This window comes from Pleurodeles waltl, chromosome 9, assembly GCF_031143425.1.
Source record: "Pleurodeles waltl isolate 20211129_DDA chromosome 9, aPleWal1.hap1.20221129, whole genome shotgun sequence".
NCBI lineage: Eukaryota > Metazoa > Chordata > Amphibia > Caudata > Salamandridae > Pleurodeles > Pleurodeles waltl.
In genome coordinates, this window is record NC_090448.1 from 750,429,337 (window position 1) to 750,445,010 (window position 15,674).

The 15,674-nt window shown below is 41.5% G+C and overlaps 1 protein-coding gene across 8 annotated transcripts in view; it reads left to right on the forward strand.

Annotated features, from left to right (window-relative positions):
- EHBP1L1 (EH domain binding protein 1 like 1) overlaps nt 1-15,674 on the forward strand; it is a 239,038-nt gene that overhangs the window by 171,225 nt on the left and 52,139 nt on the right. For 4 of the 8 annotated variants that reach the window (XM_069207892.1, XM_069207894.1, XM_069207891.1 and 1 more), the window contains 3 exons: nt 10,300-10,469; nt 10,695-10,743; nt 12,631-13,494. In XM_069207892.1, coding sequence (XP_069063993.1) covers nt 10,300-10,469; nt 10,695-10,743; nt 12,631-13,494 — 1,083 coding nt within the window. Of the gene's footprint in view, nt 1-3; nt 8,731-10,299; nt 10,470-10,694; nt 10,744-12,630; nt 13,495-15,674 lie in introns of those variants that run through there. The other 4 variants (XM_069207889.1, XM_069207890.1, XM_069207887.1 and 1 more) reach the window with 2 other exon arrangements.

The following is a 15,674-nucleotide window of genomic DNA, read 5'->3' on the forward strand; positions in this document are numbered from 1 at the left end:
ACGGTGTCTACATTAATGGATGGTTCACTTTCTGTAGTGGACTCTGCCTCCTCGGAGTGTGAAAAGTTAGGTAGGATCATGGATACTTTACAGGAAGATACTGAGATACTTGACACAAAAAGTATTGTGATAGTGGAGGAGAACACACAAACAAATACTGGAAAAGGTGTGGAGTTTGTGCAAGATGTGGCATTCACAAAAAAGTGTGAGAGTCAAGTGGTGGTGGGTGAGACATTGTCACTAGAAAAGGTTGATAATATGCTCACAACAAATGAGGCTAGAGTAGAAGAGTCTTTGGTGGTGATGCCTGTTGCTTTTCATTGTGAAGATAAAGTTACACAACATGAGTTAGAGCCATCTACTAGGGTGGTCCATGCAGGTGATTTTGCAGTTGTAGCAGAAGTGCCAAGTATTGTGGAAGTGCTTCGAGCCATGGAGAGTGAGGAGAGGTGCAGAGAGAGAGTAGGGCATTTAGAGCTAGAAGCTTGCCCCTTGTCTGCTGAAATCCCTACAGCAGAAGAACATAACACTGCTCTTTCTTCTGTAGAATCTATAGTGACAGAAGAAGAGAGCAGTGCAGAGTTTAGAATAGCACCAGATCCTTTGTATTCTGGGGTAGGCTCTGATATAGCCGTAGAAGGTATGGTTTCTGGAGGCAGATTAGAAGTGTTAATTGCAAGGGAACATCTAGTCAAAGTGGAAAAGCCATCTGCACCAGCTTTAGAATATGACACACAGATACTAAAAGTAAAGGGAAATATTTTAAGAGACATTTCGTCTTTTACTAAAGTACTCCATTCAGATACTGAATTGAAAGGCAGAGTAGAGGGCGCTTCTTTTGGTACGGGAAAGCATGAGGTTGAAGATGAAAATTTAGTGGAAGAGACATTGTCTTCAGGCACCCCTGTTTGTATCTCTGAATTGAAATCAAGAGGAAAAGACAGAGTTAGTTCTTCTGAAACACATGAGTTTAAGGTTATGGAATCAGAAAAAACATCTTGTTCTGTAGCAATAGTGCATTCACGGAGTGAAGAAGATGCTACTGTAAGGGATGCTTTCATTAATAGTGGACCACTAGACGGAAGTGATTGTCAACTACAGAAATCATCTTACGTAGTGGCGGGAGCTGCTTCACTGATTGAAGAGAAAGCTGTTGTTGGGGGACCTGAGGTCAAGAATGTTGAGATGGAAGTGCTGTCTTCTGTAGAAGTACCTACTTATTCAATTGAACTGGAGAAGGGTGGAGAGAACTGTGCCTCTAGGTTTTCTGAAAAACATAGTATGAAGGATGTAAAGATGGGTACATTATCTCATATAGAGGTTTCTCCTTCAGAAAATGAGATGGACAGTTGTATAGAAGACACTTTTGAGCATACAAAAACACACACAATCAAAGATTGTAGGTTTGAAGGAACCCCATCTTATTTAGATGTTGCTAATTTAAAAACTGATGATAATGCTAGGGTAAATGATACTTTTCAGTCTCCAGAACCCTGTGAAGTCAAGGACATAGGGCAAGCAGGAGGCCTGCATTGTATAGTGAAATCTAGTTTAAATAGAGAAGCTGTGGAAGAAGACATGTCCAAGTACACTACCACACAGGATACCATGGGTGCTGACCTAGTGGATCCTTTGTCTTCCATAGAAATACTGTCTTCTTCAGTGATTGAGAAGAACGGTCCAGAAGATAAGGATTTGATAACGGATATTGACTTTGTGGATGCCGTAGATGTAACACCTCCTTTGGCAAGTGATAATACTGGTGCAGTAGATGATACTTTCAGGTATATTGGAATACATGACATCAGGCATGCTAACGTGGGAGAAGCTTTAAAATGTGTTGAGGAACATCACTTTAGGAGCAAGAGTTTAGGTGGTGTAGACGACAATTTGACATATTGTGGAATGCTTGAAAACAAGGATTTCTCTATATTGGAGGATTTATCTTGCACAGTGATCCCTCATTCAGAACAGGAGATAGGTAGGGTAGAAGATACTTTGAAGTCTACCACCTCATATGAGGTCACAGATGTTGAGTTTGCTGTACAAGTATTTTCTCTAGGGGCACTGTCATCCAAAAATGAGGAGACAGCTCAGATGGAAGATATTGACATCAGGGAAGATTCAGCGCCTATAGAGGTGTCTAAGTCAGAAAGTGGGGTAGATTCTTGGGTACAAGATGCTTTTAAGAAAGGTACATCAGATTTAATCAAAGATGCTGGATTAGGAAAAGGCTTATCTATTTCACAAATTCTTCTGCCGGAAAGTGCAGAGAAAGTTAATGTGGAGGAATCTTTCACGTATCCTGAAATGCATGAGATCGAGAGTGTTGATTTAACAGATGCTTTATCTCACTTGGTGAGTGACAATAAAGATATGGTAAATCTCATTTTATCAGAAGCTCCACCATCTGCTGACATACAGCCTTGTGAGATTGAGGTAAAGGATTGGATAGAAGATACTTATAGCAATTCACACGAGGTTAACACTGTCAGGTTATCAGAAACATCAACTTCTGTAGAGTTAACTGCTGCAGGCATTGAAGAGCAAGATACATTCAGGTATTCTGAAACACATGAAGTTAGGGATACCGGAGTAGAAGTGCTACCTTCTGGAGAGGTGGCTGTTTCAGAGAATGATAGAGCAGAAGACACTGCCTGGTCTTCCAAGCCACACGAAATCAAGAGTGTAAGGGTAGACACATTATCTCCTGTGGAAGTTCATTCATCAGAAAATGAAGCACAAAGAGCACACAACACTTTCCAGTACACAGAGATGCAAACAGTTGAGTATTTTGGGTCTTCAGAAATGATATCATATTTAGAGGTCACTCGTCCAGAGAGTGAGGAGAAATCTAGAATGAAAGATATTTTGGGTTCTCCAGAAACCCTCAAAGCCATTGAGCCTCTGGAACATGTATCTTCGCTAGAGGATGTACACTCTTTATGTGGAGGAGATACCGAAGGAGTTAAGTTAGGATTTTCTACAATTGAGAATACTAGTGATTTTGGATTAGAGTATACCTTGCCTTTCTTAGAAGTACCACCTCCATTGGCAAGCACACAGGAGGGTGTGGTAGAAGACTCTCTCAAGTGCGTTGGAACCTTTGATATAAAAAATGTTAAGTTAGTGGAAGATTTGTCTATTTTTAGAAAAGCTCTCCCTGTGACTAATCGTCAAAGTCCTGAAGAAAGCACTTTCAGTTGCTATGGTATCCAAGAGAACAGGGACTGCAACCTTTTAGAAGACATATCTTCCACAGAGGTACCGCATTTAGAAAATGAGACGAAAGCACCCACTTTGAAGTCTACTCCAGAAGAGCTTATGGGGGGATTATCTTCTGTACAGGCTCATCAATTAGAGAGCAAATGGAAAGCTGAGGTGGATGACACTATTCGGTGTACAAGAAGGCACGAGCACCAAAATCTTGACTGTAAGGACCATTCAGCATCTACAGTCAAACCACCTTGTGAGAATGAAATAAAGGCTTGCTTAGCAGATCCTTTAGAATATACTTCTACCCATGCAACAAAGGATGTTGAACAAAAAGAAGTGTTACCTACCGCATCCATTCAAGATACAGATAAGGTAGAAGACATTTTCATGTATCTTGGAAAGAATGAGATCGAAAATGTTGGTGTACCTGATGTTTTAGTTTATCCAGAGAGTGAGAAAAATGGTGTAATGAGTACCACATTAACAAATGCTTCATCATTTTTTGAAGCACCTTCTTCCAAAGTTGAGGAAAAAGGTAGGTTAGAAGATACTCTCATGCAAGGTGAATCACATAAGGTAGGGAATGTTGTATTTTTTGAAACACCATATACTTCAGAGCAATTTCCTTCAAGTTTGATAGAAGAGGCTATTATTGGAGACAAATTCAGGACTGCTACATTACAGGTGGTCAAAGATGTTGGAAGGGAGTCGCTACCATTGGCAAAGGTTCCTATATCGGAAGTGGAGGAGAAGGGTGGAGGGGAAGACACTTTTGGGTTATCTGAAACAGAGGGGTTCAACGACAAAATCTTATTTTCTAAAGAGTTTTCTTCTTCAGAAAGTGAAGTGAAACAAAGCATAGAACATACTGAAATAATTAATGATTGTGGGGCTGCAGGAGTGATATCTTATCTGGATTTTACTCCTCCAGAGTTTGAGACACAAAACAATGTAGTTAACACCCATGAAATCAAGGAACTCAGACAAGGCCAATCTCCAGAGAGAGAAGCTAAAGAAGAAAGCATGTTCAGGTCTAATTCAGTGCATGATACCAAAAATGTTGGCTCAGTGGATGCTTTGTATACCTCAAAGGTAACACTTCCTGTAGTGAGTGAAAGAAAGGATAAGGTAGAAGAACCTGTCAGGTTTGTTGAAAGACATGACATCAAGAATGTTATCTCATTGGAAACGTCTTCCATTGAGAAACCCCCACCAAAAAAAGAGAGTCAAGGTGGGCTAGATAACACTTTAGGATGCTGTGGTTTACTTGTATCTTCTGGAGGGGTACTTCACTCAGAAAAGGAGACAATTAGAGTAAAAGATATTTACAAATGTGCTGCCTCACATGAGACTGAAGGTGTGGAAACATTAGCTTCTTTTGATGTTCTTCCATTGGAGAGTGAGAAGAAAGCTCAGATGGAAGATACTTTTTGTTGTGGAAAATCACACAACGTGAAAGATATTGACGCACTACTTGAACTTAACGTTTTTAGGGTTCCTCCTTCAAAAGGCAAGGAAAAGACTTGTGTTGAAGACACTGCTGAATATACTACAGCATATTCAATCGAAGATGTGAGTTTAGGAAATTTGATATCTTCCCCAAAGATTGATGGGAACAATAGGACAGAGGAATTTGTGACGTATTCTGCAATGCATCAGAGTAAACATGCTGCATTAACTGATGCTTTATTTACCTTGGGGGGCGATGCGCATCATATGAAAGATGCTGCTTTAATTGAAGTTTTACCATCTGCAGTGAGACCCCCAGGTGCACTTGAGCAGTACAATAGCAGAGAAGACAATTTGAGGAATACAAAAACAAAGAAAAAACAGGATGTTTCTATAGTGAGTCTTTCTTTTGTAGAATTGTCTCCTTTGGAAAGTGATGAGATGGTTGGGGTAAAAGATAATCTCCTCTGTTCTGGAATAAACAAGATGACAGATGAAGGATTTGTGGAACCGTTTCCATTTGTAGAAGTCTTTTCTGCGGAGAGTGAAGAGAAAGATAGGGTAGGAGACTTTTTCAAGTATACAGCAACATTTGAAATCAAGAATGGTGTGTTAATGGAATTGTCATCCTTTGTAGAGGAACCCCCTCTCCGTAGTGACAGCAAGGATAAAATAGAGAATACCTCCCTTTCCCCTGAAACAACGGAGAGTATGACTATTGGGTTAATGGAAGCTCCATGTTCTTTAGAGGTACCGCTGGAGAACGAGGATGATGATAAAGTCAATACCACACTTAGGTATACTGTAACATGTGAAATCAAGGGTGTTGGCTCAGTGGAAGGGTCATCCTCTGCGGAGGTACTCTCAGAGACTGAGGAGAAAGTTAGAGTGGATGACACGTTTCAGTATTTTGGATTATCTTCCGAAAATGTATGTCCCTTAGTGAATGATTGCATGAATAGGGAGAAGGAGGCTCCAAAATATGCCAAAAGACATGATATTATGGACGTTGCTTCAGTTGAAACATTATCATCTATAGTGAGGTCTCCTTTAGATAGTGTTGAGCAATGTATGGTTGAAGATATCGTCAGATATTCTGGAATAGAAGAGATTAAAAATGTTGCTTCAACAGAACCCTTATCTTCAACAGAGGTACCTTCTTCAGGGAGTGAAGACAAATGTCATTTTGAAGACACATTTAGGTATGCTGTAGAACGTGAGGTTAAGGATGTGCTGTCAGCACAATCAATTATTTCTGCAGAAGCGTCTTCTTTATGGAATGAGGAGGAATGTGACATCAAATGCACTTTCAGGCACTCCACACATGAGCCTACAAATTTTGATTCAGAAGAAGGCATAAACTCAGTAAAGGATGTTTCTTCATGGACTGCAGGGGAAGTTGGGATAGAGGATGCAATATATACTGAAATGCATAAGGTGACAGATGCTGGACTCACAGAAGCGGTGTCCTCTATAGAGTTAGGTCCTTCAGAGAATGAATTGGCAGATGAAATGGAAGTCTCTTTATTGCATAGTGGACCAAATGAGATCAAGGGCTTAGTTAAAAATGTAGATTTTGTAGACGTCCGTTCCACAGAGAGTGCAGAGGAGAACAGTGCAGAGAATATTTTCAGATGTACCAGCATGCATGCAGTGAAGGACTTTGAGTTAGTGGAAGCTTTATCTTCCAAAGAGATAGCTTCTTTAGGAGTCATGGGGGGCTGTGCAGGAGAAGATTCATTGAAGGTGCCGGAAATTTGTGAGGTCAAAGATGTATTATCTGAGGGGTTTTCATCTTTAAGAGAACAGCTTTTAGGTGGTGAGAATATTGTAATGCTAGAAGACAATTTCATGTATAATGAATCACACAAAAAAAAGGATATTGATGTGGGATTTGTTTTATCTTCTGTTGAGAAACCTCCTTTGGATAGATCTCATCATGATTTTGATGGCAGTTTCACATGTGTTCCAACATTTCAGATAGAGGCTATTAGCCTGAAGAAATCAGTATATATTGCAGATCAATCAAAAAGAGAAGCGATTGGTGGGTTAGAGGGAAAGTTCAAATGTTCAGGGTTGGAAGGGAGCAAAGACTATGAATTAATGAGTATGTTGTCCTCTACAGAGACACTTTCCATAGAAAATGAGAGAAGACAGGAAATGGAAGACAATGTAAGAGATATTGAGAACTTTGAATTTGTCAGTTCAAGGCCATCTTCACCTTTTGTGATGGTATTACCCATAGAGTGTGAAAGGAATGGTGGGACAGGGGTCACGTTAGATAACTCTGGCAAGCACAAGGTGGAATGTTATGGGGCAGAGGCAGAGTGTGCCATGTATGAAAGAGATGAAAAGGTTGAAGACGGTGTGGAAAACGCTGGTGAGTACCTTATGAAAGATGCTTTTTTAGTGGAAGGGATGTCATCCATAGGAACATTGTCTTTAGAGAGCAGGGAAAGGGAAACGGTACAGAATATTTTCAGATCCACAGAAAGGGAGGAAATGAATAAAGTTGGACTTATTAAAGATGTACCCTCTCTTGAAGTATATGCATCAGAGGCTGAGAATGAGGGAATGATAGAAGATATTTTGGGAGATGTGCTGAGGCTTGAGCATAAGAGTGATGGGTCTTTGGAAGCTGTGTCACATATTGGAGCATCTACAATAGACAGTCAAAGGAAGGAAACATTGGAGGACTCCTTGGGTAGTTCTGAAATATGTATGATGAAAGGCAATATGGTAGAGTTAATGGCAAAGGTGAGCAAGGAGAACAATGAGCCAGAAGACACTTTAGGTTATTCGGGAATGCATGAGTTTGAGGCTGTAAGCTTCCTAGAATCTGTTGCTGCAGGGCAAATTCTGCCTTCTAAAGTTGAGGAGCTGTGTGGAAATGAGGAAGTTTATACACGTATAAGAAAGGATGATTGGACAGCAAGTGACTCATTAAGAGAATTACCATCTGTAATGGTATCTGCTCAAGAAAGTGAGGAAAAAGTTAGACTGCAGGACACTTTGGAAGGTGATTGGTTATTGGAAGCAAACAATTATGACTTTGTTGTGGATGCCACTATTTTCAAGAGCAAGATAGAAGTAGAGGGTAACAGCCAGGAGGATACAGGAATATGTAGTGACATGGAGTTAGGGTTTGTAGAAATGTTGCCTCCTGGACATTTTGCATCTTTGGCGAATAAGGGAGTTGATACTGTGACAGAAGAGGCCTTCGAGCTGACAGATGTTGAGCCAGTGGGATCATTGTCTTCATTGGTACTAACTTCTTCTGAGCACAGGGAGCAAGGCCAGGTAGAGGAAGCTCAATTGCTGGGTGCAGGAGAGGCTTGGATAGTTGATGTAATGTCTCGTTTGCAGCTGCATCACACTATAGCAACTGTGGTCAAGGGTAGCACAGAGGAGGCTACCGAGCTGAAACTTGAGGTCCCTACTGCGACAGAAGGAGGGTTTGGAACAGTTCCTTCTTCAGATGTTTTTGCTGGTCATCTGCATGAGAAGAAAGTTGAAGTGGCACAGGCCGAGGTGTCTGCAGAAGAGGAGACTGGAGCATTCTCTTCCACTGCCCCGTCAATGGCAGAGGATGCACCCTTCTCTTTAGAGTCACCTTCTGCGTTGAGGCGCATGAATGAGGGTCACCGTAAAGCATCAACACCAACTAGAGGAGATGCTGGGATGCCGCCTGCAGCGACTTCCATGCTGCTTGTAGAATCTCCTTCACCTACATGGAAGGCATTGACCGCAGAAGCTGCAACATCCTCAGCAGAAAATCAAACAACCAGAGCCCTCTTCTTTCCTATCCAGGACGTAGACTTACCACCATCAAATGCTTCGGAAACTGCTGGCCTGTCCCCTGAAGCTGCTCCTTCTGTTTCTGAGTACAGTGGATCCCTGGTATACTTGCCCACCACAATTGAGAAGAGCTCCTTCCAGAGCGAGAAGAGGAATGAAGACCAGGCTTTGCCCACTAGTTCTCTAACACAGCATAGCATACCTCCTGCTGCGATCACTGATACAGAGGGAAGTGGGGAAAAGGTGAAAACTGAGGAGTGTGCCCAGGTATGAATTCACCATTACTCACACCTGCAGACTTTGCACCCCCTCCTCAATCCATAACTTTTTGGTTTTGCTTGAACTAACATCCCTAAATATCCTCATGGTATGCCAGTCATCAGAGTTATCATATTTTAAAAAGGTGGCAGCTTAGGTAAACGGACATAAGATCATTTAATTTTCATTAAAATAACGCTAATGTCCATTTTGTTCCTTTTAAAAGAGCTGAAACATTGAATGGCAGGTAGAGGTGAGCAGTTTTTGCCCTTAAAAGGAATGATGAATTAGAAAGCCTGAAGTGTTGATCAATTTACAGGAGTGAAAATTCCACAGGCTCCTTAAAGCGAGCAGCGACACAGATCAGCTTTTGTTGCTGTCTAAGTCAGAGGTCATCTTATTTTACACAGTGAACAATGACTCAAGAGTTGGCTTGAGATAGCATTTTCCTTATTTTCAAGAAAATGGCAGACATAGAACTGGGAGTCGTCCTTTTAGTTTTAGTAGTATGAGCACCATAACAGGGACACACAGAAGCATGTTTTTTGTTTGCACTCCAAGATGCCACCAGCATTGACTTCTATTACACACTGTATAACAGGAGACGTTGCCAGTGAAAATAATTATTCAAGCAGTAGTCACTGTAAACCAGGAAATTATGCATTTGTGGCTCCAGAGACGTTCTAGAGAAGGGAAAACAATATACCTACAGAACATAAAGAGTTGGAAAGGGAAGGAAAAATACATTACTCAAAATGTTCTTTCATTCCAGCACCAATGTTCTTATTAAGTATGTGCTTGGGTTTGGGGAGGCTAAAGTCAGAAGAACACCAGACCCCTGGAAACAGAGCTGTTCACCCTCAGTCTGCCTAAAGGACATGGTTTACTGAAGAAAGGTGTTAAACATCTTCCCTGGCACAGAATACGCTTTGCAAGTCATCCTCTCGAGGGTCCTGATGCATGCTGCAGTGGACTTGAACTTTTGCATGGGTTTCTCTTAGCTCTTTGTTGCTTTGAAAGTGGTTTGGTTTTATTTAGCTTGTAAATGCTGTGTAAAGTCTAGCACGAGCTGGGAGTGGTGACGCCTCTCTTCTTTTCCTGTTCCTTATCCCCTAACCTTCAAGCATCCCTAGGCCAAGAAATGCTGGGAATTATTGCTGGGGCAATTTGTAACTAAAAATCATGGAGCTAAGACTTGCTTTGCTGGTATGGTAGCAGAATAATGTAAGCAAAATATTATTATACATAAAGACTTTGTCCAAAATATTGTTTACAAAAATATCACCCTCCCTTGGAGTTAATAAGAGAAATTCTTCACACCAAAAGGCAATATTTTTATAAACAATATTTAGGAAACAATATTTCTGTTAGACAATATTTTTGATATTCTTATATACAAACATTTTGTGTAATGGCCCATTGCTGTACTTTAGCCTCCTTCTCAAAGGCCAGTGGCAGACCACTTTTACAATTGTAATTCCAATATGGGATTTAAACAATTTAGTTCACATTTATTTGCCCCCTCTCTTTTTGTATATGCATGCCAGTGTCATTTCAGTTATTTTTCTTTTGTTGCAGATGAGCCTTTTGGATAGCTCAGACCCGGTCAGTACCAGCCACTCCCTGTTGCAGTGGTGCCGAGAAGTCACCGCAGGTTATCGAGGTGTGAGAATCACCAACTTTACAACATCCTGGCGTAATGGTCTGGCTTTCTGTGCAATCCTGCACCATTTCCACCCAGACAAGATGTAAGTAGACCGATGTTATCTGCACTGTAGGATGAGCGACAAAGAAACATGCTGGAAATTAGGCAGGAAATGCAGGGCACATGCTACTATGTGAACTGTGAGTGGGGTAAAGGCACACCAGCAAGGGTGAATGGGGGAATAAAATGGAAAATGCGCATAATAGATATTTCGTTTTTTAGCAGTGGTGATGCTTTATTAATTTCTTCTCTAATTTTTGCTTTATAGCAATTATGACTCACTTGATCCTCTGGATATCAAACAAAATAATAAAAAGGTAAGTGTATTTAGTTGTTTCTACGTAAGCCTATTCAATAAATATTTGTGGATCGGTGTATGTAGTGTATTCAGTTATATCTCTGTGCTTTGTTGCTTCTCTATTAGTGAATCGATGAATACTGTGCCTTTGCAGCTGCTTCCTTATATTCCCTGGCCCAGAATTTGGCCTTAATAGGAATACTAGCCTACAACCTGTTTGACTAGGCAGTGTGTTCTCTTTCCAAGCTGCCAACCGCTGAATCTGGCTATTTCTGGTCTCAGGGCTAGTGAAGGGATTGTTTACACTCTAGGAAAAGTGATATTTCTGCTATCCCTAGTATCTCTTTCGCAGGACAAGGGGCAACACATAATGGATGTAAGGGCAATCTGGCACCACAGCTGGGTGTAGTACCTAAGCAGGTTTCAAGACTTGTGCTCTCTAGAACTGGTGCTGCTTGCTCTCCAGCCGATAACTCTGTAAGTATAGCACCATGCCCTGAGATGCAAACTGAAAGTACCTTCCACGTCGCCACTCATCACCATCATCTGTCTGACCACCAGGTGTGAATGTCTTTTTTATACCATGAAAGCATGGTAGTGGTGTTCCCAGTTGTGAAGGAAGACTAGCTCTTGGCTTCTATTGGCAAACAATTTGTTTACAGAAATAGCAACTTAAAGTTGTGGATCCCTCTCTGACGGTTGTAACAATAAATGAGAATGTTTTAGATACTCAAGTGAAATAGAATACATCAGATGAACACCACGGGTATGGATGGGCAGAGAATTATAGAGGTAGAGGCGTTATGCCTGAAATTCACTATGCAATTTCCTCCCTAAGTCCATCAAGTTAAGGACATATCGGCTAACCCACCTGTTAGAACTCTAAAACAAGGGAAGAGTTGTAACTCAATTCTCTCACTGTCTCAAAAAGGGATCACATACCATTCCACGGATTTTGTTTAGTTGTTTACAGTCTACCCTACATCTAAGAGTATGTTGCTACCTTGAGTGTCTTTGGGTACATTCTAGTTCCCATTCAACATCCAAAGTGGTTAGGCAGAGGTGTGTTAAGCGTGAACACCTGTGGTCTGTCACTACACTGTGCACAGATGACACCTTTTTTGTTTTTACTTATGGACCTGACAACCTTTGTGCCACCTCTCTGAAGAATGTGCCCTCTAAACAAAATTGAAAAAGGAGGATTGTTCCTGTAAGTGAAATAGTGCCTTTCCTCAGTCACAGTAGTTTTTTGTTTTTCCTTTTGATGGGGTGGTGTCCTTCCACATGGGAGGGGTAAGGTAGTTATGTTCTCTTGGTAACATGGTATCTTTCTGTGAGTCCTTTCCTCTCGGAATGGCATCTTTTCAGAGGTGGAGAAAGGACAGGTGCCCTTTGACAAGCATGGAATGGGGTCTTTAATTTTTGTTAGTGATGCAGTGTGCTACCATAGGCCATGAATGGCACAATTGTTTCCTCTGGATGATATGATGCGTGTTAAGTGAAGCAGGATGGGATATTGTCTCTTCTGTGTAATACGTTTGTCTATAGGTAGAATTGTAATCATTAAATCCTCTCTGTTCCACTCCAGGCCTTTAACTGTTGCCACCTTCCTCAGGGAATGAGAGGAGTAAGATGATGTGATGGGCCTGCTGCTCATATTTCATGTGGATTGACCATATTTTACCTGTGCAGAGCAGTAGGCAAATAGAGGTACTCTACCACCAAGGCTTGGGGCAGTGGGAAGGGTTTCCATCATAGCAGAGCTTGCGCTGCTTCTCCAGTATTCAAGATAGATGCATCATACCAATTACAATTTAGTTAATTGGAAAGAATGAATAAGGTATGGAGTGGGTTGTATTTCTAGATTCTTGATGGTAACACTTTACAATTTCTGTCCTCTCTCAAGGCATTTGATGGGTTCGCTCTCTTGGGAATCTCTCGACTCTTGGACCCATCAGATATGGTGTTTCTGTCTGTGCCAGACAAGTTGATCGTCATGACATACTTGTGCCAGATTCGGGCATTTTTCACAGGACAGGAGCTGAACATCGTTCAAATTGAACAGAACAGCAACCAGAGCACATACAAGGTGGGCAAGTTTGACACAGATGACCACTTCTCTATCGATCCAGCACGCTTCTACTCTGAGAAAATACAGAGCACCCCTGGCGGCACCATTGTCCTCAAATCTACTGGCAAGAAGCAAGAGGACAAGGAGCTGCAGATGACTTCAGACAAGAATATGGATGGACACAGTGTGTCAGAGACCGGCGAAGCTGTGCCCAAGTCAAGCACTAGTATTAATAGTGCTCAGCCATTGGCTGTGGATATCCCTGATTCAGCTTTCAAGGATTCTGGAAATACTGCCCAAGCAGAGGAGGGGGTGAATCTAAATGGGGTTGTGACATCAACTGTTGGGGCTGGCAAATCAGGTGCGGTACTGCCGCCTCCAAGGACTAAGAAACTGAGGATAAATGGAGAGCAGGACCTGTCTACTGCTGACAGTAAAGGGAATGTTCAGCAAGAGGGTACAGAGGTAGGCGTAAGCAAGGAGAGACTGCACCGCAGCACATCCACCACTAGCCAGGGCACACCTGTGGCACCTCCACGTACGCACGGAAGCAAGTGTAGCTTCTCCCATGTGAGAGATGCAGACTTGGTGAAGAAGCGACGGTTGCGCCTGAAGAGCGAGTCACTCTCACTTGAGGATAACGAGGTGGGAGCTCACATGTCTGAGAGTACACGACGGAAGTCAGAGATCCTCACTGTGGTAAGTGTTGTATTACGGTGGGTGGGGAGAGGAGATTATTTGTTGGTTTAAGTGGCTTGAGTACTTATGAGCATAAAACATTTTAGGATATGCTGTATCAAAAGGAGGTGGTGAAACAGACAAAACCCACAGCTTTGATATAAGCCGTGTCTGTGTGCTTAGCTATTTTGTAAGTGACAAAGCGTTTTAGACAGTGATGATGCTAGTGATGACTGATCCATTATCAGCTGTGGCCTGAGTGATATATATTTATCCATAGCTGTGTCGTAAACAATGAATCATAATTTGCAGTGGTTCTGTGGCCAACTAGACATTATGCACAAATGATATGTAGCTAATGAGCCACCGTCGACACACACATGACGTGATCTTGTGTTAAGCAATGAGGTGATAGTCACACTTGTAAGCAACAATAATTGTTGCTAACTTGTTGCCCAGAACTTTGAAGTAAAGAACACTTTGTACATGCGATACAAGTGAATGAGTCCTTATACAGATCTTTGAGTAAGGTACTGATCTATTATCCACACATCTAGCGAAAACAATGAGTTGTCACCCACAACTGCAATGTGATAGACAGAAAGCAACAGCCATTACATTCATTCAAAAGATCAATACTTTTTGATAGCATATATGTAATTTATAAGGAAAGCTGGGTATACCTAAAGTGTGAGAATAACTCACCAACAAGTACACAGTGATGCAAAAATGCAGGAAAGTTAAGATACATATCCGTAGTTTGTGGTCGTAATGCAATAACATTGCAGAGAACTTTCTCATATGAGATGAATGTAGGTGTACGGGAGATGCAGCATCTTCTCTCTGCGACACCCTGCACCTCTACAGATGACAGTGGGAACTACTTAATTATTCCTGAATGTAAATATAGGGGCAAGTTTGGAAATCCCCTGGTAAGTACATAGCTACAGAAACATAGAAGTTTCTCTTTGCAATCCGTACTCCCACTAAAGAAGCTTGGCAGTGCTTTTCCTAGAAGATGGTAGCTGCAATTTGAGATTAGATATTGCTTTGTAGCCTCACTGTTTTTCATAAACAACAAAAATCCTGACTTCAATTATAAGGTTTAAATAAAGATTTAGCAGGCATTAATAATATAGTTTAAAGAGAAGATATGTTAAGTCTTTTTGTATGTATCATTTAAACTACAAGAAATGGCATTTGGCCGAAATGATGTTTTCATTACAGTGCATTGTCTTGTTCTAGTCAGCGTTCCTCTTTCACTGCCACCCAAACGCCTAGGACTTACTTCACAGAATCCTTCAGAATCCTTCACTATTTTACTATTTATTCTTCACAGAAATTACAGAATCTTGGTAGTATATCCTTTCATAGTGGTTCTAAGTAAGAAGTGCTGCTTCTCACACTAGTAACTTCACAGCAATGTATTTTTCTTAAATGTAATTGTGTGGGTCATAGGTACACAGTTGGATATTCAGATATTACTCCTCAGGATACAGAAACATTGACATGTGTACACAAACACCAATGGTCAGATGATGTGGCTGCTGTTGTGAGTTACGTCATGGTAGTTGGGGGAAAAAGGGAAGGTAGGAGAATTTTGAGCTTTTTCCTTGCAGTCAGAATAGTTGTTAGCAGTCTCAGATGCATATAGAATTAACCTTGGAGGTTGCAGTCATAGAAGGATATTGGTAGCCCTGGTGTTTTCTCTGTTCTTGCCTTTGGGATTTCCATTTTTTTGTGGGCGGTGTTTATGCAGTCAAACAGGGAAAGGCTATAATTAGCTATAATTAGCTAGATGACCACACATGTTGGTGTGGATACATTTGAAAATGCTGAATAGCGATTTATCTTGATGTGTGCAGGGAGGACGAACCAGTGAAGATTCTCAAGGGTGGGATTAAGGTTGTTATTTCGTTGGCCATTGAACAGAACTCTTCTTTTTTGCACATCACTATGAACTGATCATTTTTCATACTCACCTATTTTGACTTATAACAATCCAGTTTAGGAGGGGGCGTGGCCAAGGCGTCAAGATGGCGGACGCACTTCTGTAGTGCTCCGGACCCCTCCATCATCCGCCTCTAAGGGACACACCATCCAGCCGGGGCCAAGGACAACGGGTGGGCAAAAGCCAGAGCCCCCTTAGAGAGACATCCTTAGAACCTGCTAAAATTCACGGAGGAGCCCCACAAAACACA